Here is a 22579-nt window from a genome sequence, read left to right as displayed (position 1 = left end):
GATACGTGGCAATCTAGAAACCTTTAATAAATTAGAAAAAAAAAATAGAGAGGAAGATCACAAGGACAAATGAGACGATCTATCCTCAGCTCAGCTTTAAGAAAGAAGCAGCAATACAAAACCAAACAAAAACACACAAAGAAGCAACCAACCACAAAATACTGTGCTTTAGCACAGGAAGCAACAAGAGCTCAGAGCTTGTGCAGGTCCCTGGGGGGTTCAGAGCAGGGCTGGAGCTGCGTGCGGAGGGTGGGCTGGGGAGGCTCTCCAGGCACAATATGACCTGAGATCAGTGGGTGGGGAGCAGTGATGGGTTGGAAGACGAGATGGGCAAATTTGCGACTTACAGAGTGCAGGTCCAAAGACAACAGTGAAGACATCGGGCAGGAGAAGAACTGGGAGGTGCTGAGGACGCTATCATTTCGGTGTTTCACAAGCAGAGACACGCTGCAGAAGGAGTGTGGTGTTAGGAACCTCACACTGTCCTCTGTGCCCACAGTCAGAACTGGGAAGCCTCGACCTTTTGAGTTCTTGTTGGGTTGCTGTACGCACTGAGCGGGCAGGGGATCTTCTTTGTTTTTGCCACGCTAAGCCTCTTGCCATCGTGTTTAATATCATACAGATAACAAACAAAATAACAGCCAGATAACAAACCCATGTATGCCAAGATTCATGTGTTCAGGCACAGCTGCTGCCTCATTCATTTTAAGGCTTCTCAGCAGAAAATTGCAAGCAGGCCTGTCCGGCAGTTCTTGGGTCTTCCCCAGGAGATCAGACAGCAATGAGAGATTTGTGAAAACCATGTGGAAACCCAAATCTCACGTAATGTTCTTTTCTCACAAAACTACAAGCTTTAAACTGTCCTGAGCTGTGAAATTCTGATGGGGGCATTACAGAGAAATGAACTGAGCCTCGCAGTGGCTCGGGAGAGAAATATTACTTCTTATTTTACAGCCTGCTCAAGAACTGCTTTTAAAAGGCATTTAAATTTCTTCCTCACATATTCCAAAAGATTAAAGTCATTTTTTTCAAAAGCAGCTCCTGATTATAGATAGCTACTTCTAGAACCTGCAGGCCTGTTGTTTCTCAGAATTGCTGCATATTTATACGTAGGATACCGAAATATTAAAAATAAATAAGCAATACTTTATTCTCTTGTCTTGCAGGATGGGTGGAAGATAAATTATCCAACAAAAGGATTTACTCTTACAGCACCGAATGTTTCAGAACTTCAAAGATTCTTCCTTTTTCTTCCTTCCATCTGGCTGGGACTTGCCTTTAGAAGAGGATTCCCAAGAGGCCGTAACACCATGAAGCTCAGAAGCAGGTAAGTGGCCAGACACAGCTCGTGCCTGGTTTTTCCTAGTGGGCAGATCCAGCCTTTGCTCAACACGTGTCACTCTATGGGAGAAGCCTCTGCCAAGCACCTGAATTCAGGTGCAAAAATATTTATCTTGAGGCCAAGTCTTGTATGCCATATGCTGCCCAGGTTAGGTGCGAATAGTGGGCAGGAAAAGCTTCAGAAATTCTAGCAAATTTTTTATAGTTTAGCATAGCTAAAACAAACCCATCAGTCACAGTTTTAGCCATAGTCTTTGTTTGTGCGGGGAAAACCTGTTGTAAAAACAACCAACCAACCAACCAACCGTTATCTTTAGACTTTGGACATGCTAACATTAGCTGTATATAATGACTCAAAGGTCTGCCTATATAGTGACAGCTATGAAACGAAACCTATCCCAGATGATGGAATATACTTGTATGTATATTTAAAACACAACATTGTCCTTTTAATTAAAAAAAAAGGGTCTGCAGAATAGAAGCAATCCAGCGATAATCACACAATGCAGTCTTACCCTGCTCTTAGGGTAGCTAAGGCCAACATCAATCTGAGCCGGTGTAGATGTTGTAATCTCATTATTAACTGTCTTCAGAAGCAAGAGCAATTAAGTGAAGGGTAAAAGCAGTGGTAAAGCTGTAATTTATTGCATGAGACCATTTTTGGGAAAACAACCTTTTGACAGGGAGAATTTTTTTTCTCAGTCTGCTTCAAATTGGGAAAGAGCAAATAAAACAACCTCTGACACGGTATGTTTGCTGGGATAACTGCCTAGTTGTTTGGGTAACGTAATTTTTGGCCATTTGTATAACTTGTTGACACCAAACAGCTTTGTCTGATCGCACACACATTTCCTGGAGGCAGCAGCTCCTTCTATGAAATGATTTAGAGATGCCAGCAGTAAACATTCACCTGCAATACCTATGCATGAGTTCATAAGAAAAACCCCAAGCAAACAGTGTTTTCCTGGAACTGGCTGCTTATAGATGTGGTCAACGCAGAAATGAGTGGGAGGTTTAACACCAACGCTGGCGGCAGAGAACGGCCCGCGGTGTCAACGGCCTCACAAACCCGGGCCACTTGTTTTTCACGGACGTTTTCCAAGTGACCGGGAAAGGCCACAATTCCCCAGCCCCTGTGTTGGCCATTTCCCCGAGCGGCTCCTCGTTCCGGGAGGCGTTTCCTCGTGTCACCTCTGCCCGGCTGGCCCAAACTTTGGCAGCGCGCTGCCCGCCGGAGCCACCGCCCGATTCCTCCCTCCCGGGGCGGCCCCCGGACCGGCCGCCCCTTCCCCTTCCCCTCCCTCCGGAGCGCCGCAGCCCCGCCGGCCGCCCCCGCCCCGCCCCTCCGGCCGGCGCTGCGGCGGCTCGGGCAGGCCCGGCCCACCGCGGGGCCCGGATTGGCGGCGCCGGGCAGCGCGGCCGCCTCCCCTCCTGCTGCCGCCGCCCGGCGCGGCGCTGGTGGCGCGGGCCGGGGGACGCCGGGGCCGCGCCGGGCAGTGCCATGAGCGGATGAGGTAGGCGAGGGCAGCGCAGGCTCCGCCGCTCCGCCTGGGCCCGCTCCGGGCAGACCGCGCGCTCCCCGCCGCACCCGCCGGGGCGGGAAGCGCCGCCGCCGCAGCAGCAGCAGCGCCCGGCGTGAGGCGCGGGAGCCCGGCGGGCTCCGCCGGTGTGCGCGGGGCTGGGGGCAGGAGGGGAGGAGGGGGCGGCCGGCGGCCGAGGGAGGCGGGCCGGGCCTGGAGCGGGCGGGGAGGCGGCTCCTGGGGAGCGGCCGGGCCCGGGCAGGGGCTGATGGCGGCCGTGGGGGGCCGGCCGTGGGGAGCCCGGGGGGTCGGGTCGGTCCTGGGGCTGCCGCTGGGTGAGCCGTGCTGGGCCGGGCCGGCCGGGGCTGGGCGGGGGGTTATTTTTGGGCACGGTCGGCGCGATGGAGTGAACGTCCCCGTTCCCTCGGTGTAACTGAGGTGACGGCTTGGCCGAGGGAGGGTTTGCAGTTTGGCAGGAGCTCTGCTGAACTACCAGTGATGCCTTAAAAACAAGCAGCAGAGGAAACAGCGGTAACGTTTTTTCTTTCTGGAACTGGGGGAGGGTTTCTAGTTGGCTTTTAGTATCAAAAGCGAGAGATTTTCAGTCTCCTAGAATTGTTTCCTTCTCTCTTGTCCTGTGTGCCCGTTCTTTAGTTTCTGCCTCTCTTTTAATTCTCAGTATCGTTTGTATTTTATCTCGCTGCTGCAGTTCAGTGTCTAAATCCATTTACATCTCTTCAGCATGTGCTAAAGTTCCTTCCAAATGTCTGTGCTCAACTTCTTGATGATTTGTGTCTGTCAGCAAATGTCTTAAGGAACTCCAGTCCGTAATTTAGGAGAGTTAAGTTTACAGCCGAGTTTAAATTGAACTTCTGTATGTAACTTCCATATTGCAACTGTAAGATGAATTGGTGTAAGACTTCAGTGCTGTAAGATTATCTTCTGTTAAGATGCTTTGTCATACTCTGTCTTCACACAACTCCTCTTTCAAGATGATCTTGCCTGCAGAACTGGAGGAAAAACAAGGCAGGCTCACAGTCTCAGGGGCGTATTTTTTTCCAAGAAGATGTATCTTTTTAAAGAATAACTTCATATTCCTTAGCTCTGTATAAAATTGAGGCAGCGTGAGTATCCTGTTCCAATTTTCTGTGCATTTTAAATGTGCTAAATTAGAGGGAAAGCACTTTAACTTAAGCAAAAGAAAGTAAAACAATGTTTTTGATGTTAGAATTGACTTTTAAAGGCTGACATCGTGTTCTTTTATGATACATGAGAGGTTACTGTTCTGGTTGAGTTCAAAGCTGATCCAACGAGCTGCTCTGTTGTGGGTGGCATGTTTTTGATGCTCCGAGTAGGTGCTGAGGTTTGAGGCGGCGTTTCTAAGGCAGGGCAGGGTAAGATCCTTTCGCTATCGAGCAAAAGACCAAGAAGGTAATTCTGTGCTCAATGGTGTCTTATACTGGACTCTGCCGGTATATTGTATCCCCTGTGAATTGTATTGGTAAGCTGACTACTTGTGAACTTTGCTCTTGATCCGTGCAAATAACTTATTTAAATGACCTATATTGCTTGTCCAGAAAAGAAAATCAGTTAATGAAATCCACAGTGAAAACGTGAAGACACAGCCCAATAGAATACATGTATTAATGCATACTTCTTTTTACATGAAAACAACGCTTAGTAGCTTCAAATATTAATAGCAAATGCTTAGTTCTTTCTAACTAAAAAACTTCTAAGCCAGCTGTTTTAGAATGTGGAGAATGTGGAGGAGGAAACCTTGACAGAATGTATGATACCAATAATTTCCTTGTTGGGGTAGATGTGTAAACAAAGTAATGGAAGGCAGGGAAACTTGTCTGGTAAATAAAAGGTTAAAGTAACCAAAATAAATGGAAAATCATGTAGCTAGAGGACTGAAGATGCATTGTATTCCAACAGCTTCTTAGCTGATAGATTTGGGGATTGTGCTGCTCTAACCTCACCTCTCTGTGCGAACTCAACCAAATCCATGAGACTTCTCTTGTAGTGCGTCCGAAAGGCCACCAGCCGTATACTGTGTGAGTGTGTGGGTGAACATGCTACGGATACGTTTCACGTGCTGTTTTTCCACGGTTCTCTGTGCAGTATCAAGGATCGAGCTTTAGCCTGTTACGGCCCATGTGTGGATAAATTGTGGTGCTGAGTGCACAAGGTGTAGCTGAGACCTGCCCAAGAGCTGAATTAAAGTAAAGGCTGTTTGTTGGGGTAAATTGTAGGTTTAAAAAGAATGAAGAGGAGGGTAAGGACATTCTGGTCTTAAAGGAAGTCTTGAAGCTTGGAAAAGTCCTTCCAATCTCTGGATTTTTATTCTTTTCCTTTGGTAAGACAGGAATTGTGGTATCCAATGTCCACAGTAAGTAGTAAAGTTAATTCAGTGTGCTCTAAAACACTTATCCTTGAATAAAGGCATTGTGTTCTGGAAGCCTGTGCTGCCCTAAATGAAACAATCAAATGACAATGTATGTTGGAAAATAAGAGCGTACTGTAGGCTTAGAGATTAGAGAAATAAAGAAGAGTTAATACGGTGAGCTTTCATGAATGTGTACTTGGTATTAGAAGAGAGATAATGTATTCAGAGTAGAAATCAGCTCTGGAAATGCATAAGGATGCTACGTGTTCCCAATAAAGGGGATGAACAGTGAATTTTCTTACTCTAGGTAATGTGGACACTAGAAAGGATGTGTTGTGATTTTAGGGTAGATCAGTGAAATACTGAGAGGACAATTCCATGTGTCCCAGATGCTGAAGAATGCGGCACGTGAGGGAGTTAATTATGGCAGGGTTGGCTTTGTACCCACTAGATAGCGAGAGACCCGTTCAAAGAACAGCGTCCGTGCAGAGTTGTCTGAACTGTCATGTACTGTCTTGCATTGATGGGCCAAGATCTCTGACCAAACTGGCAATGCTGCCTGTAACCAATCTTATTCCTGGTGTCATCTCCTTGCTACAGAGCTAGAGGTTAAGCCTGTTTTGGACGAGAGGTTGGACCAGACGAGCTCCAGACATCTGTTTCAACATGTTGAGAAACTGGTGAAATTTGTGACATGAAGACAGTTGTCCAAGTATTTTCTGTTGTTGCTTCACTATTTCTAAGTGTTTTCTACTGTTGCTTCATGCCTTTATTGCACTGGTCTGTAGGGGAGGCAGCATCTTCATTAGGCTTACTAGGAAAGGACATAGATTGGGGTTTTTTTTGTAATACAAGTGGTTGAATTCAGCTTCTTTTCTGGATACGTGGGACATAATCCCAATTATTGTGTCATAAAAATATATGACCTGCTGTTCTTGTCAGAATTGTGAATTATCTGTTCTTGGACAGTTTAACCTTTTTTTTAAAGCTTCTGTTAATGTGCAAGCCCAGAAGTTTGAAGGCAGAAAGTTAATAATTATTGATCAAGATCCCGTTTCCAGCCCGAGGCAACAAAACATGAAGTTTGCACGTTGGCGGGGAACATTTAACATCACCAGGTTCCTCGGGAGCGTTGTGAGGACTTCCAATCCCACCAGTTCTCTGGTGCAGTTATTGCCTGTGTGGTTCCTGTGTTACCTGCCTGCTCTGTAGTTTCTTGCTGTGGAATGAGGCTGTTAGAGTGATCAATTATTTTGGATCCCCAGGGCTATGGAAGTGTCCGTTTTAAGACCTGATTAGCAGATGCATCATCATTTCCTTTAATGGGGTCCTTGATGACCGGTATCTCTGGAAAATAAAAAAAACCCAAGTACCTTAAGTTGAAATTGCTCAATAAGGAGTTGGTTAAAAACTTCTTGTGTTGGCCACGGCCAGTCCTGCCCTGGCTGGAAGTCCTGGGAGATGGGAACAAAGGAGCACGTTTTGACAAGAGTGGGTGAAATATCTGCATTATGTAGTAATCCCGGTAAATTTAGCAGGTGTTTTTTTGTTTCCTGCTTCACGGCCTGTGAGAAGAGCAGATTTCTAAGGTGTTGGGTTATTTAACAGTTGTCTTTATCCTGTGGATACTCAGAACTATTGTCTCCAATGACACCGATTATTAGTGTCTTTGGAGGGGCATGGGAGTATCACGGTAAAAAAGGATATATTCTCTGATCTTGCCATCCTGCTTCTCAAAATTCCTAGCTCTCTGTTTGTTGTCTTTTTCTCCTATTTATTTTAACTCTCTCCTTTCTGAACAGCAAGGTGTGTTATTCTGCTGTGCCAAGTCTGAATCAATACACAGCATAGCAGTTACATTAGTGTTCTACAAGACAAGAGGACTGATGGACAAAGCGTAACAGAAAATCAATAAAACATAGTAAACAGTGGTGTTTTCCCATGAAGTCCAGGAGGGTAGCACAAATGAATTGTCGTATGAACTGGACTTTAATATTCATTACCTGGTGTCTCTGTGGTTTATCAGCTGTTGTGCTCTCTGACCCCACCGGTGTTTGATGACAGGAATATTGCAGAAGAATGTCCCTTAGTGCTGGTGAACGTATTGCGTGTCCTGAACCACTTACCCTGTCAATGCAGGATTGTTATCCTGAAGCTGTGAGAAAATGGGATGGTCAAGCTTAAAACAGGATCCCTTAAAAGAGTATGAAAAAGCATATTCAGTAATTGGGGTGCTCTTCTGAGGATCTGTTTAGAGTCCAAAAAATTGCTATATTGGGTTTTAGTAGCTTATGCAGATGACTGAGAGCTATAAGACTCTAGATCTCACTCTGGATTTCATGTGTTTTGTTTAAATTATACTTCAGTTGTAAGATAGGACTGCACAAATACAAGCACAAAGCAAGCTGCTGCCTCCCTTCATAGTGGGAATTTCAAAACAGATCACGGAGGGCTGAGATGCAAATGCAGCCTATCATGGGCTGCAATGGAGTTCTGATCTGAAATTAAACAGAAAGCTGCGAAAATAATTTTGTTTCACTGGAAGTCAGGATTAAGACTGAGGAAATAAAAATATCTGTTTTATGAGCCCAAACAGGCTCGAAGAATAAGGCTCCTTTGAGAGGGAGGTAGTCATGCTCACACGCTTGTGATTGCGGTAACTTGCTGAGGAAATATTGCTTAACACGTGATACTAAAAGCAGGTGGTGAAAGTTGCTGTTTAGGTTGGGTGCTCCCTGGTTTTTGGCTCGTAAGCTGCAGCACGTTGTGTTATGTTCCCCTCCGAAACTTCTGCGTATGGAGACGCTGCCCACCTGGGGCTCTGCCCTGTAGGTCATACAGGGGACGGGCAATCACTGAGAACCCTGGGATGTGTTTTCTCCAGTACCCTAGTGTACCCAACAGGTGTTGCAAGTCCGCTTTGCTGTTTGGGGTGTGCCCCTTTTCTATGGTAGCCAGAACATCACCAGGCACTGCTATGGCTCCCCCTATCCACCAAGCCCTTAGGAATTTAACTTCCTGGCTGGGACCCTGGCACTTGGACGGTGGAATATCTAATCCATTCTGTGTTAATAAATTCCAAAGAGTTTCTGCTACTTGCCCCACCTGTTCCTTATTGTCTCCACCCACTAAGATGTTGTCTATATATTGATATATGCAAATGCCTGAGGGTACCTGTACCGACTCCGGCATTGTTTTGAGTGAAGCCACGTGCATGCACTCTGTGGACCGCCTGTTGTAGTGGTTGCTGCCCCTAAATAATTTTCCTCAACTGATATCCGAACCTTTATTTAAGTCACTTTTGGAATGCTAAAACCCTGTTTCTCACCGGTTTAATAGAAGTTGTTTTGGACCCTGTTGTCCCTTAAATTAACCTTGGGGTAATATTCCGTGACAAGCAGGTGGTGAAAGTTGCTGTCTAGGTTGGGTGCTCCCTGGTTTTTGGCTCGTAGCTGCAGCACGTTGTGTTACGTTCCCCTCCGAAACTTCTGCGTATGGAGACTCTGCCCACCTGGGGCTCTGCCCTGTGTCCAAAAGTATCTTCTAGCCGAGGCAGGGACGATAATCTTGCCACCAAACTACAGAATTCCCGTGGCTTTCCCGTACCCCCTGCCCACCGCTCACCTCCCGCCTCTTGTTCCTGCCTCTCTGCCCCAAAGTAGCCGGTGCAAGGTGAAGATTTCTGCTCTGGAGACCAAGCTGGGGATTGCTCAATACATATCTGTATTTCTGCTGCCCATAGGGGCTTCACTTTCTTTCCTAATACTCTTACGCAACGTTTGGGGTTGAATGCATAAGTAAATGTGTTTTGGTGGTAAATGAAAGGGATCCATACATTTCTTTTCTTGTTTGTAACTGCTGTGAAGTTTGATAAGGCTTATCTTTGTAAGACCTCCTCGGTAGCAGTTCTCTTTGTCTAATCGCTTTCACATTTCTTCCTTTTCAACTTGAAGTATTTAACGAATTAATTGGGAGAAGGGGGCAGAACTAAGGGGGAGATAATCCTAAATGTCTGTCAACTCAAAAATGTGCTAGTTAATAAAAGCTTTGCCAAGCCTTCAATAAACCTTCTGAGCAAATGTGGGACAACTTCACGAAAATATTTTTGTGAAAACAAAGTAAAAAATGTGTACTATTCTATCTATGTGTTATTTTAGTGAATAACAGGAGATGCGGGTGGAGAAGGGACCGGCTGTGCGTGCGGACTGTGCTGCTCTGTAATTCCTGTATGACAACAGGCTGTTTTCCAGGCTGCCGTAGCACTGTCTGGAGGTCACAGACGAGCTGGAGATCTGTGCATAGCACTTGTGGAAAACTGCGAGAGTCTGAAAAGAGTCATTTAGAGGTGTGTTCTATTGAAGAGCATAAATACTTGGTTGTATGGATCTCCATTTCTTTTGTCATGCAGCTTTGAGATGTGGATTGGTAGTGGTTTTTGAGTATTGGAACAGATTTTATGAACCTTTGCTTTTCTGATGAGGTGGAACAACTTTTCAGTTTCATTTTTATTGACTAGATTTTAAACATTCTAGCTAGAAATCTGTTAGTCTTTCTATCAAGCCGAAACTTCACAATTAACATTATAAAAGTGAGTAAATTGCTGTGCTGCACCATGAGTGTTGTTTTAATATTTTTTCAGGATATATTTTTTAAAATCTGCCTCTTGCATCCTCATGCCCTCAGCGGGCAGTGAAAACTGCAATGGGATATTGTCCTGCAGGTTTCTTTCTAGTCCCAAAGTGGGAATGGTGTGAGCAGTGGCCCTTCAGGCCTCCTCCTCCAATACCCCAAGCCAAATAAATGCTGATTTGTGTGGTCTGCTCAGAACTCAGACTATTAAAGAACACATTGTCTATTCCCATCACACTTCTGATGCTTCACGGAGTTCAGGAGAACTTTGGGGGGGTGTGGAGGCTGCTCCATGGTGTAACAGAGAGGTGTTTGTCTCACTGTGTGGTGATGAATGTCAGATTAAAAGATTCCCACCCCATGTCCAGATTTCCACCAGCACTGTGTTTGTTTCATTTTCCCCAAAAGAGCAACTATCGTCTCTAAAGCCTTCATTGAATGTTGCGTGGCAGATCCAGCCCTGCAGGGACAGGTGCAGCTTCCACACGCTTCAGTCATCGCTGTGTTGTCACCTTATCCTGGATGACAACTGGAGTTGCCACCCGTGCTTGGCGTCTCCGCCTTGACCTCCCTCAGCAATTAAACCCAGTTTTAAGCAGCCACACCCGCTGTGCGGTGATGTGTGAGGAAGTGGGTATGGATGTTCCCCCACACTTATTAACAGCGTGTGCAGTTCAGAGCTCGTGAGCTGCCTAACTTGGTTCGATAAACAAATGCGTGGTGGATTTATTAAGCATGTGTATAAGAACATTGCCATATGTCTGAAATTAGAATTTCCTGTATAATACTGTAATTGAACAAGGCAGGATATGGCTCAAAGACACTTTTATTTCCCTTTGCCCTTTTGAATCCATCTGGTGGCTTTTGCTGTTCTTTTATCTCCCAGCAAATCAAGACCTTAAAATTGATGACCTAAAATTAATTTCCTTGAAGCTGTTTTAATTATGCTTTTATTTCTGTGTGTGTGGAGGCACAAAATGTAACCCACATAGAGTGGAGAGCATTTGTTCTCATTTTGTCAGGTAGCTGGGACTACAGACGCTTTTTCTGTCTGCAACAGTAGAAACTTTTACAATGCTGAAGGCACAGGGGAAGGATCCTCTCATATTCTTGCTGTGTGAACAAAAAGGCTTTAAGGTGCGTAAGGAACTTCACTTTGTGTCATCACAGCACGCTGATTTTCATTTTCCTTATGAGAAATATGGTGTCTTTTATATTTACTTTTCTGTACAATAATCCTGTTAATTCGGACTGCTGGCAAAGTTGTTTTTCTTTCGTGTATATACCTGCCATAGTTTCTTAGCAATTAGGATTAGAAAAACATGTTGTGGGAGGTGCTCATCATTTTCTGACTCAGTTGGTTTGAGTCAAGCCTGTAAAGCAGCTGTTAAGGTCAGGCAATCTGTAATTGACCTATCAGATGTTGCAATTAAAATTTGTCAGAGCTTTTAGAAATGAGTTGCCTCGATTGTTTTTGGGGAAATAAAAAACAAAAAACCCTCAAAACTAACAGAAAGCTTTAATACATTAAACCAATACATTAACTATTGCTCTATTCTGTATCTAATGCAAGAAATGGAGGGGAATGCAAATCAAAACAGTGGCTTTGGGTTTAGCATCCTGGTTTTGGCAGGGACCTCCTTCGTGTTCTGGACAACAAGTCCAGGGAGGATTCTTGGCAGCATCTGTCAATAAGTTTATACCTTGAAACATTTAGAGTTATAAATACTGTGTAAAAATAAGAAAACACATTTAAGTGAGAACACACATGTGGATGCTTTTGCCACATACTTCTCCTTCTTTTGCCTTAATACTTTTGTGGATTTTGTAAAATATGTGAATGTACTGTAATAGAATGACTAGGAATTTAGTGGTTGCTGTGCAACTTGAGTGGGTGGGGGGGATGGTTTTGGTCTGTCTGTCATCATTCCCTATTTTTAATAATAAAATGTTTACCACACTCTTTAAAATGAATCTTTGAGACACTATACGGAAATGTGTATGACAGTTACAAGGCTCTAGAAGCTTTTTGACAAGCTGAAAAAAACCCCCAAGACCCCTCACGTCTTGGTACGTAGTTGGGAAGCTGGGAAAACCAGGTTTGTCTGTCCTAAGGTTTTTAATTGAGCCTCACTTAGTATCTTCGCTCATCAAGGTTTTAGAGTTTTTCTGTGTTGTGCGTTTGGTTTTGTGTTTGGGGTTATTTTAATAATCAAAAACTTCATCTTTAGCATGGGAAAAGTTGGGGTTGTTAGGGGTTATCTGGATTCCATTTCAGTCTTGGGGAGGTTTTCCTCTCTGGGATGTTCTGCTGTCTTCCTCCTGGGGACAAGTTGGGTTAGCACTGCTCAACTTGCCCATTTTGGTTTCTAGGTATTTAAGCTAAACATAAACGTGAATGAAATGAGATGAATGTTGCCTTAAGCGAAGGGAGATGGCCGTAACTCGCCAGTTCTGCGCAGTTTGACATTTTGTTTTCATGCTATTCTTAGGACAGGGTTTCTTCACAGTTGACTTTACGTTTTGTAAACCTTCTCTAGTTTCAAAAATGTCTCAGAGAAATAAAGAAACCATGATTCTGTGCTACAGTTTGTCCTGTCAGGTAAAAAAGCCTTAAAAGCACTAGTTGTGCCTTGCGTGCTAATCCCCTGCAAAACATGACGTTAGAATGAATATTGTACGTATGAAATATAAGACTTGATAAATCATTAAAAATCCACTGGGAAATAAAGAACCCTATCTCTTTGGATAGCTGTGGCATGTGGCTTGTAAATCGGTATATTCCGTTCCGTTTGTAATGATATTTCATAACTATATTTTACATGGAGACCTAGAGCTTGAGTTATTCAGTACTGCTGCTCATCTGTGTATCTGTGTTTAGATTTATGTGGACAAACATATTAATTTTTAATATCTTTTCTGCTGTTTTCATAGGAATGTGTGTGGTGGTTTTTTTAACTTCAGGTGCTGTTAATATTGACTGAATTTTTTTGTTAGTGAAATTAATGTAAAAAAAAGTCCTTGAGTTCTGACTTGTTACTTGTAGGGAGTTTGTGCATTTGAATTGTTGGGGAAAATAAGCCTGTAATACAATTCTGCTAAGCCCTTTTTAATTTAAGATTCAGGGCAACTTATTTCACTTCATTTTGGAAACACACTTTTCTGTAAGTCGCTCAGCCAAAATTTCCCCTATAAGATTTTTATAGTGACCTTTAATTTAATCAGTGATGCGAACAGCATTTTCAACTGGGGACTAATCCGCAGAGGTTTTAGATAATCTTCCATCAGATTAATGAGGAGCTGATATTTTTTTCTACCCCGTTTTCTGCTCTTCTATGAGTTACTGTGTGTTTTAAGTTTTGATTTGACTTCTTTTATTGCTTCTATTGGGGAAATGTTCAATTTCCTATAAATACCACTTTACTTCAGCCTTCAGGAAGGCATTAAATAGGAAGAAGTTAATTTTTTTGGAGTTCTCTGGGCAATCTCCAAGCACTTACCTTTTTGTGTTTGTCAAAATTAAAGCGTAGTGCAGCTTTATGAAGTTTTTGGTGTAAATGATGTGTCACAGAAAGAGAACGGGAAAGAACAATAATTAATCTTTTATTCCTGATGGCGTAGAAACGAATGCGGTGGCTGACCTTTCTTGGGCCATTGGGGAAAACGGTCATGTAGAATAGACTGGCTTTGCTGACATTAAACAATTGATTTTATTATTTTTGCAGCATTAGAAATACAAACTTGTATTAAGGACGTTATTAGCCGTGCCTGGCTTAAAAGAAATCAGTAATTTTGAAGACTCCTTATCTGCCATTGCAATTTTATTTGACCTTTCTGCCCTAGATTTTGGTAAACCCCCCCTTATTTGTCTCTCCAAGAGGTCTGTAGTTTTCGTTAAAGTATCATTTCATTGACAATCTTGCTTAGGAGCTGTCATTTAAGTATCTCTAAGTGTACCTAGACATTGGTTATTTAACTGGAATTATTCTTGCCTTAAAAGCATTTGCACAAATATAAATATAGGTTTATTTACTTGTTTTTTCCCCCTGTGAGGCTCAGAAGTCCTGGTTGGAGGTATTTTAATTGTTAACCAGCTCAGTTATGATAACCTGGTTGGCACCTGTTAGAAGGTCTGTGTATGTATATTATAGTGTATATTATGGTCCATAGTGGGTGGCACCATCTATTTTGGCTGCGGTCCTGCTGTTGGCTTTTGAACACATTGGTCTACATTCTTTGAATAGTATTTCATACTGATTTCCCGTTTCTGTGCGTAGATTTAAACCAAGTTTTACTGGGGTTTTTTGGTTCCTCTTCTGTCCCCCATCTGTATCTCAAATCCAGCTGGGCGAGCTTGAAAGGTGAAGCAAAACTTCTTCTTACTCCCGTTGCAAAGTGAGCTTTGAATTGTTACCTTGGGCTGGGTAACTGGATCCCTGACACAAAGATTTCACAGGGCTATTGTGTGCTGGTAATTACCGTCACTTTCTGTGTAGTTCATTTAAAAGTAATGACTAGTGGATGCAAAAGGAATAATAGGTGTTAACCATGGAATACATTAACTCATGGAGATGCCAGGGGAATTTAATTTGTCCTCATTGAATGAGGATAGGAAATTATGTTAAAATATGGGGTTTGTTTCCTTTTTATCTTTTATGGTATAAATCTACTGAATGAGATGGAGTTTTTTTGACAGGTTATGGCCCAGTGGCTGTGATCTCAGCTTCAGTGAGGTCGTTCTGGGCTAAATGGGGGTTTGCTTTCTAGACTCGTAATGATAGCAGAGTATTGGAGATACAAGACTTCTGAGCATTTAAAACATTGCTTAAATAAAGACTGTAAGCAATAAGGATCACTAATACCATGCTTTGTTTTGAAGGACTTGAAAGGAAGCCTTTTCTTTTAAATATGTATAACAAATAGCAACGGTGCTCCCGTATCTCTCTGTGTTGGGAGATACTGGCCGAGCCTCTAGCAAAACAAGTGAAATCTGTAAGTTGAATTTTATTATATTATTGGGGAAATCAGTGACACAATCAGTTAGAAACATCTTTTGCCTTGAACAGCGATGGTTAAACCGCGTGAAGTCAAATTGTTGCATTATCAATAACCAAATTAGCAGCTTCCTGAACAGCATTGTTCTTCTGACCCAACGGAGAGATGCGGGGAAGTATTGCAATGCTTATTAGTAACCTGTAAGACTTCTTCTTCTCAGGAAAGGAATTTCTGTTCTGTGGAAAACACCTTTTTTTGGTTTGTGTTTAGTAGCAACGAACAGGGAAAAATACAAGTTTTGAAACCTTGCTGCAGATTTTGGTGAGAGTGCTTTACTAAACAGCATGCCCCTTCCCCTTGGGGAGTTCTAGTGTTAAGTAAAAGCAATGCGACTGGAATAGTTGGCTGTTGCAATATGTCTGAATATAGTTACCCAATCTGTCCTGTTTCCCCAAATGAATGATTATGAAAAGCATTGAATTGCTTCGTTGAATGTCCCTTAATTAGTAAATGTGACTAAAATGAACTGTGTGTGGGTGGATGAAATAAGTGCGGTATGTGTAACTTTGATCTGTTCTTTTAAGTTAGTTCCTAGTTTGCTGCTTTGTGTATTCGTTGAATAACTTTCTAAATTGTAAGTGTAAAAATAATTGCTGTATCTATGAAGTTGGTAGTTTAGTTGTCTAAAACAGGCACTTCAGTGCACCGTGTGTTTTCTCAGAGCTGTGAAGTTGATGGTTCGGGGCTCAGCCGGAGAAGGATGTGTGCGTGTTTGTCCTCTGCAGGGCACAGGACGAGGGTTTGCCGGTTCTGTTTGCTGTCGGGCAGAAGGACAGATTGCCCGGGCAGAAGGACAGATTGCCCGCGCGCTCGGCTGTTTCTATATTTCTATAAACACTCCCAGTTAGTCACCGAGCACATGTTCCTGTGGTGACACTTTTTCAAAAGGTGTCGTGTCCTGACGTGACCCAGCACTGCCCAGCACCGGCTCCCTCGCTGGGTGTCCCTGTTCCTCGGCCGCTGCATCGTGGTGGGGACGTGTTGTCACCCGGTGTCACTGTCCTCAGCTCCCGCACCGTGCGCTGGGTGAGCAATGTGGTGTATTTCTGGCCTGGCTTGGTGTTTGCTGTTGTAGCACTTTCAAAGCAATGCCTGCAGGTGCGGGTTATAAACTGTTATTGTATGGGTGATGGGCATGCAGTGCCGTAACATCAAAAGTGAAGATATCAGTTGTTAGTTGACAGCTCTCTCATTCCACCTTGCAGAAGCATCCAAAATTCAAACCTTTGGGGGAAAGGAATTATTTTCCTAGCGGTCTCCTTCCCATCCAGGTGAAAATTCATGTTTTGAATAATTTGAAGGATCTAAGATGATTATTCAGACCTTCCTGCCATGTGAATAAAACCGATACCTTACATCTTCAGAATCAACAACAACAAAAACCCTTGAAGAGGCAGCTAGAGAAGGTGGAGACAGTGTGGCTTTTAAAAGGAGGAGCAATTAAAGCCTGGGTTTCTGCAAGTATCAATGTAATCTGTAAGCAGAATTGTGCCCCTTCAGACGAGGAGGCTGGAACACCAGCTCTCCAAACAGCTGGGAGAGGAGTGGAGCGGAAAACGGGGACGCAACAAGTGAGGAAAACGTAGTCGGAAATCAGTAAGAAGTGAATCTGTTGGAATGACTTATGGTGTAAAAACATAGGGGTTCAAGAACCTAAAGAAATATCTTTGCTCTCAAAACCAAACACCTAGTGAAGAGCTGCCAGTAGTGGGAGAAGTCAGCGGTGTTATTGTTGTATTTGCTGTGGAAAAACTTCTTAACGTCTACTTTGGGAAAAAAAATGTAAATATTTCACAATAAAAAAGAGAAATTGTGCTCAGGAATGTATGGGAAATATGGGCCTGCCCGGAGCAGGGAAAAATCTCCCCTGTCTTGTTTGGGGAGGAGAAACTGCTCTCAGCAGGATATCTGGTGTGTTGAGAGGGGTTAGTTGTTTAAAACTTGGAATGATGTAGGGAGCGCACTACTTTTGCCATCCCAATTGATATTCAGAATGCTTGTAATGAAATATCAGCTGTTGGCCAAAACATGTGCTCTCTAAAATATACAGCATTACAATATTTCTCCTGTGTTGTACACTGTTTTGGGTTTTTTTTTAATTGTATAAATTGTTTGAAGATTGGATTCAAGATACAGCTTCGAACAGCTGCGCTTGGGAAAAGCGTGAACTGCCTTGTAGCAAAACCAGCCTGTGAACAGGGTGGGTTCTGAAAGTTCCAGCAATTATTTGCATAAATAGAAATAGTTGTTCCTGGAAGTCAGTCCCCTCAGCTGAAATGTCACTTGGGCCAGATGTTGAGGGCATTGGGTACTACAGAGTTAGCTTGGAAGTCGTGGGCTGAGGATGCCAAAGTGCAAGCAGTTGGATTATGTTGTTGTTATGCGGCTGCCCTGTTGATAGTGCTAATTTAAGAATGTGCTTCTATAAGACAATTTGTGGTATAGTGTCATGTTTAAGGTTAGGCAAATATTGGCTAATCAAGAATTTCCTTTCCGTGTTAACTAGTTAATTGCGATATAAAAAATTTCTTGCTTGTTCCGTAAGCATTAAAATCTCTTTTCTGTACATTTGGTGTGTGCAAGTAAACTTCATCTGTTTCAGGTAATTAGCACCGCATTAGCACAGCATGGCAACTGGTGTTTAAACACAAGATAATTAACCGTGCAGCACAAACAGTGCGTGCTAAAGAGCTAACCAAATCTCTGCATTTCTAGCTGATCGAGAAGAAAACGCTCAGAATGGTATTTGGAGGCAGGGGGAGCAGTGAATATTTTTCTCCTGCTAGATTATTGATGCACAGTTGGTGCCAAATGAGCAGAAGAGAAGGGTCAGGAATTTCAGGCTGATGGCAACAGCATCGTGTGCAAGTGCAGCTCTTGGGTGGCTTTTTTTTGGTGGGTGTGTGTTGTGCTTTGTTTGTTTGTTTTCCTGCCTTAGTTCTAATGACTCGATGACCTGGAAGATGTGTAGTTTTGTGGGTTTTTTGGTACTTTCCAATTTTGGTTTGCCAGCCCTGCCATTTCACAACTGGCACAAGTGTTAGAGATGTGTGATAACAGATGGTCCAGCACAGGGAGATGGAAAAAGACTTGGAGATGTACGTTGTCCAGTAGTGCTTGGTAGTGTGTGGGGTTTTTTTTCTTCTCTCCAAAATATATTTGGATGCATTTGTCTAAAAAACTGGGAAATTTGCAGTCTGAAGTTGTGAAGTGGAACTGTGTCCATGGGAAGCGTGGGTTCTGTGTGCTGCTGGGTCCCAAGTGCGCCAATCCAGTGGAGGAATGGAAGACCAAGTTTCTCACTAACTGTAACAATCGCAAAGATATATATATACATGACTGATAAACTTATATCTAAAATTTTGAATAAGTGAGAGGTCTTACTATTGGGGTAAATAACTACTTGACCCACAGACATGGCAGGAAGGGTAAGAATCTGCTGACACACAAGTGGGCTGGAGGTACAGCTCTGTCACTGGAATTGAGTTTTATGTTTACTCTTTACTGCTGCTTGGTAGGTCAGATGGATTTTTGGGAGGACAGAAGAACCTGATCTGAAGGCAGAATTTTGCCTCTTAAGCCGTTTGTCAGAAAAATGGTGAGGTGGCGAGTGGGAGCGTGACAAGGTTCTGAAAGCTTCTTTTGAATCTTTGAGCCCAAACTGGCTCCCTGACGTATGCACCAGAACCGAGATTGAAGACTGGAATTAATATTTCTGGAGAGTTTGTGTGAAGCAGGACAGAGTCCAGCTCCTCTTGTTCAACCTGATTGGGAAGGTTGCACATGCGAGGTGAGCTAAGGAATAAACTAGTCAGCAATTTAGGAGCCATAAAACAGTCAACTGTAGTGGGTGGGAAGTTGTAGACAAATTGTCGCTGCTGATGTAACATTACTAGATAAGCTGGGTGGCAAAGATCTGCTTTTTGAAAAGGTTTAACCCAGGTCATTTTATTGACAGGCTAAAAATGTTTACATGAGCGTCTCCGTTGGCAAGATAAAGGGCTGTAGCCTTTAGTAGGAAGAGATGACAAAGCGGTGGTGCTGACTTGCTGGGTAATGCAACCTGATGTCACAACTGTTTGTGAAGTGCACATTTCTTCGCCGCCACGTAATCGTTCTTCTGAACTGCTCTTTAAACGTCAGCAAAGGCCTCTCATTAATTCGGCTTGACAATTTAATTACAGCATTTTAGCAGCTTCTTGAGAATAACTCAGTTACTGAAGTGGTGAACTTGCTGCCTTGCCAGTGTGGATAAAGTGCTTCCTCCTGGCTGGAAAGGCAGCGTTAATCTTGTCATTCCTGATCCATCTCTGTGTATGGTCACCAGTGCTGGGTTTTAAATGTGCGATATGTCCTCTCCATGTAAACGTGTGCTAAGTCCACTTCCATGGGTCAATAAAAGGCTAGAAATAACATGTAGATATAATTGATGAAAAAGGCAAGTTTCTTAAGCATATCAAGCTTAACGGTTGAAAATAAAGCTGTGTGAAGGGGAAAGAATGCATTTAACGTAATATTACCTTCTCTTCACAGACTTTGACACATCTCTGGGACCTGCAATGACAAGTCAGAACAGTAGCCATGCAGAGAAAACTGGTGAAATGTCCTCAAAGCAGTCGGCACCAAAAGTGCAGGTCCAACGATCTGTCTCTCGAGAAACCATCACTATTCATTTCTCTGCATTTGGGAAGGAGGAAGAAGAGGAGGAAGAGGAGTTTAAGGAATTTCTTGATGAGGAACTAGATGACCAAAGCATTGTAACAGCACTTGAAGCCAAGGAAGACCTCTGCTTTGAGCATACCGGCCATGAGTTTTCTGGTCCAGCTACCTCGCTTAACATGGCCAACTCCACTTCACTGCTGTCCTCATCGCCTGCAGTTCTGCCAACTGCAGAGACTGTAAAGCTGTTGGATTCTCCTTCCACATCCCAAGTGTTCAGTGCAGTGCCACTAGTCCTATCTCCATTGTCACATTCGTGTCATACAGTTAGCTCAGCAGGTGCACCACCACCTGTGGAACAGAAATCCAGCCTGTCGTCTTCCCCATCCTCATCCCCTTCCAGATCAGTTGTCTCCTCCAGCGGATCACCCACAGTTTCTAGTTCAAAGCCTTTTAAGGGTTTAGTCAAGTCCCTTTCAACAGATGTGGAACCAAAAGAACCCACCCCACCGATGCGACATCGGCAGTTAATGAAAACCTTAGTGAAATCTCTGTCTACAGACACTTCCAAACAAGAATGTGAAGCTGTGTCTTACAGGCCGCCTGACTCAAAGCTGAACTTGCATCTGTTCAAACAGTTCACTCAACCTCGAGCTGCAGGTGGTGATTCTAAAACTGCCCCCTCATCTCCATTAACATCTCCCTCTGACGCTCGTTCCTTTTTTAAAGTACCTGAAATGGAGGCTAAAATTGAAGATACTAAAAGACGCCTTTCTGAAGTGATCTATGAGCCTTTTCAGCTGCTCAGTAAAATAATGGGTGATGAAAGTAGTAGCCACAGGCCCAAAGCCTTATCTTCAAGTGCTTCAGAACTCTCAAACCTTTCCAGTTTGAATGGCCATTTGGAAAGCAATAACAACTACAGCATTAAGGAGGAAGAGTGCGATTCTGAAGGGGATTTTTATGGAAGTGACTCTAACCTGAGTAAGAACAATCAGCCAAAAGTGGCTGAGGAACATGCAAAAGAGACAGAGACCAAAAGCTCTCAGTCTGCAAGCACAAAGGACGTGAGTTCAAAAACTTCACTTGTACTTGAAAAATGTTCGTTGTCTGCACTCGCAAGCAGAGAGGATGAGGAGTTTTGTGAACTGTATGCTGAAGACTTTTCTTTGCTAGAGGATGAAAGCAAAACTGATAAACCCACTGAAACTTCGCTCGATCCAGAGGTGACTGAGGAAGACGGTACTGTGCTCAGTAGTGAAGATGAAAATAATCCATATGTGCAGCAGCCTAAAATACCAGTGAAAACTTTATACTTCTTAACACTGTTAGTCTATGCTTACTTTATTATCCCTCTCCCTGGCTACTTAAGTGGACTGTTACTTGGAATGGCCCTTGGATTTATGATAGCCATCTGTGTGATTTGGCTTCTTACTCCACGTACCCATGAATATCACAAATTGCATAAAAGTATGGAAAAGCGATGGAATACAGGAGCTCTAGACATCAAAGAACCTGAAATACTGAAGGTGAGGTCATGGCGGTTTATGTCTGTGTGCGTTACTTTGGGTAGAAGTAGTAAAATAGATTTATTCTGAAGGTGTAAATGCAGTGATTATGCCCACTGGTAAATGGGGTATTGTTGTAGGGTCAGGTGGCTTTGGCAGGTGCACAAATGGTTTAACACCCAAGAATATGTAGGACTTCCATGTCCTTAAGGATTAGTAGGAAACCAGAATTGCTTCAAAAGTAAAGGAGCTGGTGTTAAGATGGCTCTTTGGGGTGTCAGCTGTTATTCAGGAACCTTTAAACTTTATTTTAATCCTTTTATCCAGGAGATATGTTTTCTGAGAATGATTGGAGGCAAGAAATGAACTGTGCAGAGAAGACTACATGAATGTAGATTTATGTTCTATATGACCTGATGAGTATTTCTTGCCGTCATTAACACACAAAGTAATTGTCCTTAATATGTCAAACCCTGTAAAAGGGCTTTGTAATGCTTCAGGAATTGAAAAACCAGCACAGTGCCCATATCACAGTGGAATATAATGTAGTATGATGTAGCACATTGAAAGTTGTTTTTCTCCCCTCATGCAACTGTTTTCTATTTGCCTGTGTCAAAATGACCCCTGGACAGTTTAGATCCTCTGAAGGATGAGATAAAAGATTGAATTTGTAACAAAACATGAATATAGGAAAATGAAATTTATGCTTTTGCATAGAGATGCTCCTCCAGAACTTGTGGGTCTTGTATTCTGGCCTGAGCTGCTTTCATGCCAATACGGTGAGTACTGTGAGTAACAGCCCTTTATGGGGCTGCAGGACTTGGGATTCTGCCAAACTACTCTCGAGCTATTTTTGTACGAGTACGTGTGCGTTCTCTCCCTTGTCAACATTGTCTGAGAAGTTTGCGTTTCCCCCATTTCAAGGACCAGTGGAAAATTCTCCTCAGCAGTGGCCAAAATACCTGAACATTAATATGGTCTCCCCCAAATTGTTCGTTTGCAACGTGAACGAATGAGGCACTGTTGTGCTGGTTGGGGTGTGCTGCTCTAGATTTCTGTACTTATTGCACTTGGTAGTGAAGGGAGAGCAACACCCCCCTGTCCCCAAAAATGCCCACAACCCCCCTGCTCCTTCACTATATGTTTTCTTATGTTATTCCCTCACTCTTCAGTTCTCTAGCTTCCTTTTTCTCTGCCCACATTGTTTTTTCTGTTTAGTGCATTAGCCTTTTCTAACTTCCTTATTGCCCTTCTCCAGCGTGCATTCCCTTGTGTTTTCCTGGCTGATACAAAAGGATTTAAGTAACAGCTCAAATGGAAATGATAAATTTCCCCTTTCCATTAGAAAGAGCTTTTATGAGCAGACGGTGTTGGCAGCGCCTGCAGCCTGGAGAAATGCAGCTTTTTGAGCCCCGGCAGTACCGAAGGAGGCGGCTTTTAACCGACCTGCTGGTCCTTAACGTCACTCAGGATTTCGT

General features: G+C 43.3%; 1 protein-coding gene across 2 annotated transcripts in view; it reads left to right on the top strand.

Moving 5' to 3' along the window:
* The first annotated feature begins 2727 nt into the window (after positions 1-2727).
* Positions 2728-22579, top strand: part of TEX2 (testis expressed 2) — a 43956-nt gene continuing 24104 nt past the window's right edge. The window contains exons 1-2 of one of the 2 annotated variants that reach the window (XM_080356289.1): positions 2728-2855; positions 19468-21122. In XM_080356289.1, coding sequence (XP_080212415.1) covers positions 19494-21122 — 1629 coding nt within the window. In that variant the 5' untranslated portion in view covers positions 2728-2855; positions 19468-19493. Of the gene's footprint in view, positions 2856-9535; positions 9596-19467; positions 21123-22579 lie in introns of those variants that run through there. The other variant, XM_080356290.1, reaches the window with a different exon arrangement.

The sequence above is a fragment of the Nesoenas mayeri genome, assembly GCF_963082525.1.
Source record: "Nesoenas mayeri genome assembly, chromosome: 19".
In the NCBI taxonomy this organism is placed as follows: domain Eukaryota; kingdom Metazoa; phylum Chordata; class Aves; order Columbiformes; family Columbidae; genus Nesoenas; species Nesoenas mayeri.
Note: the sequence above shows the minus strand (reverse complement) of the source record. Positions and strands in the feature narration are given on the sequence as shown.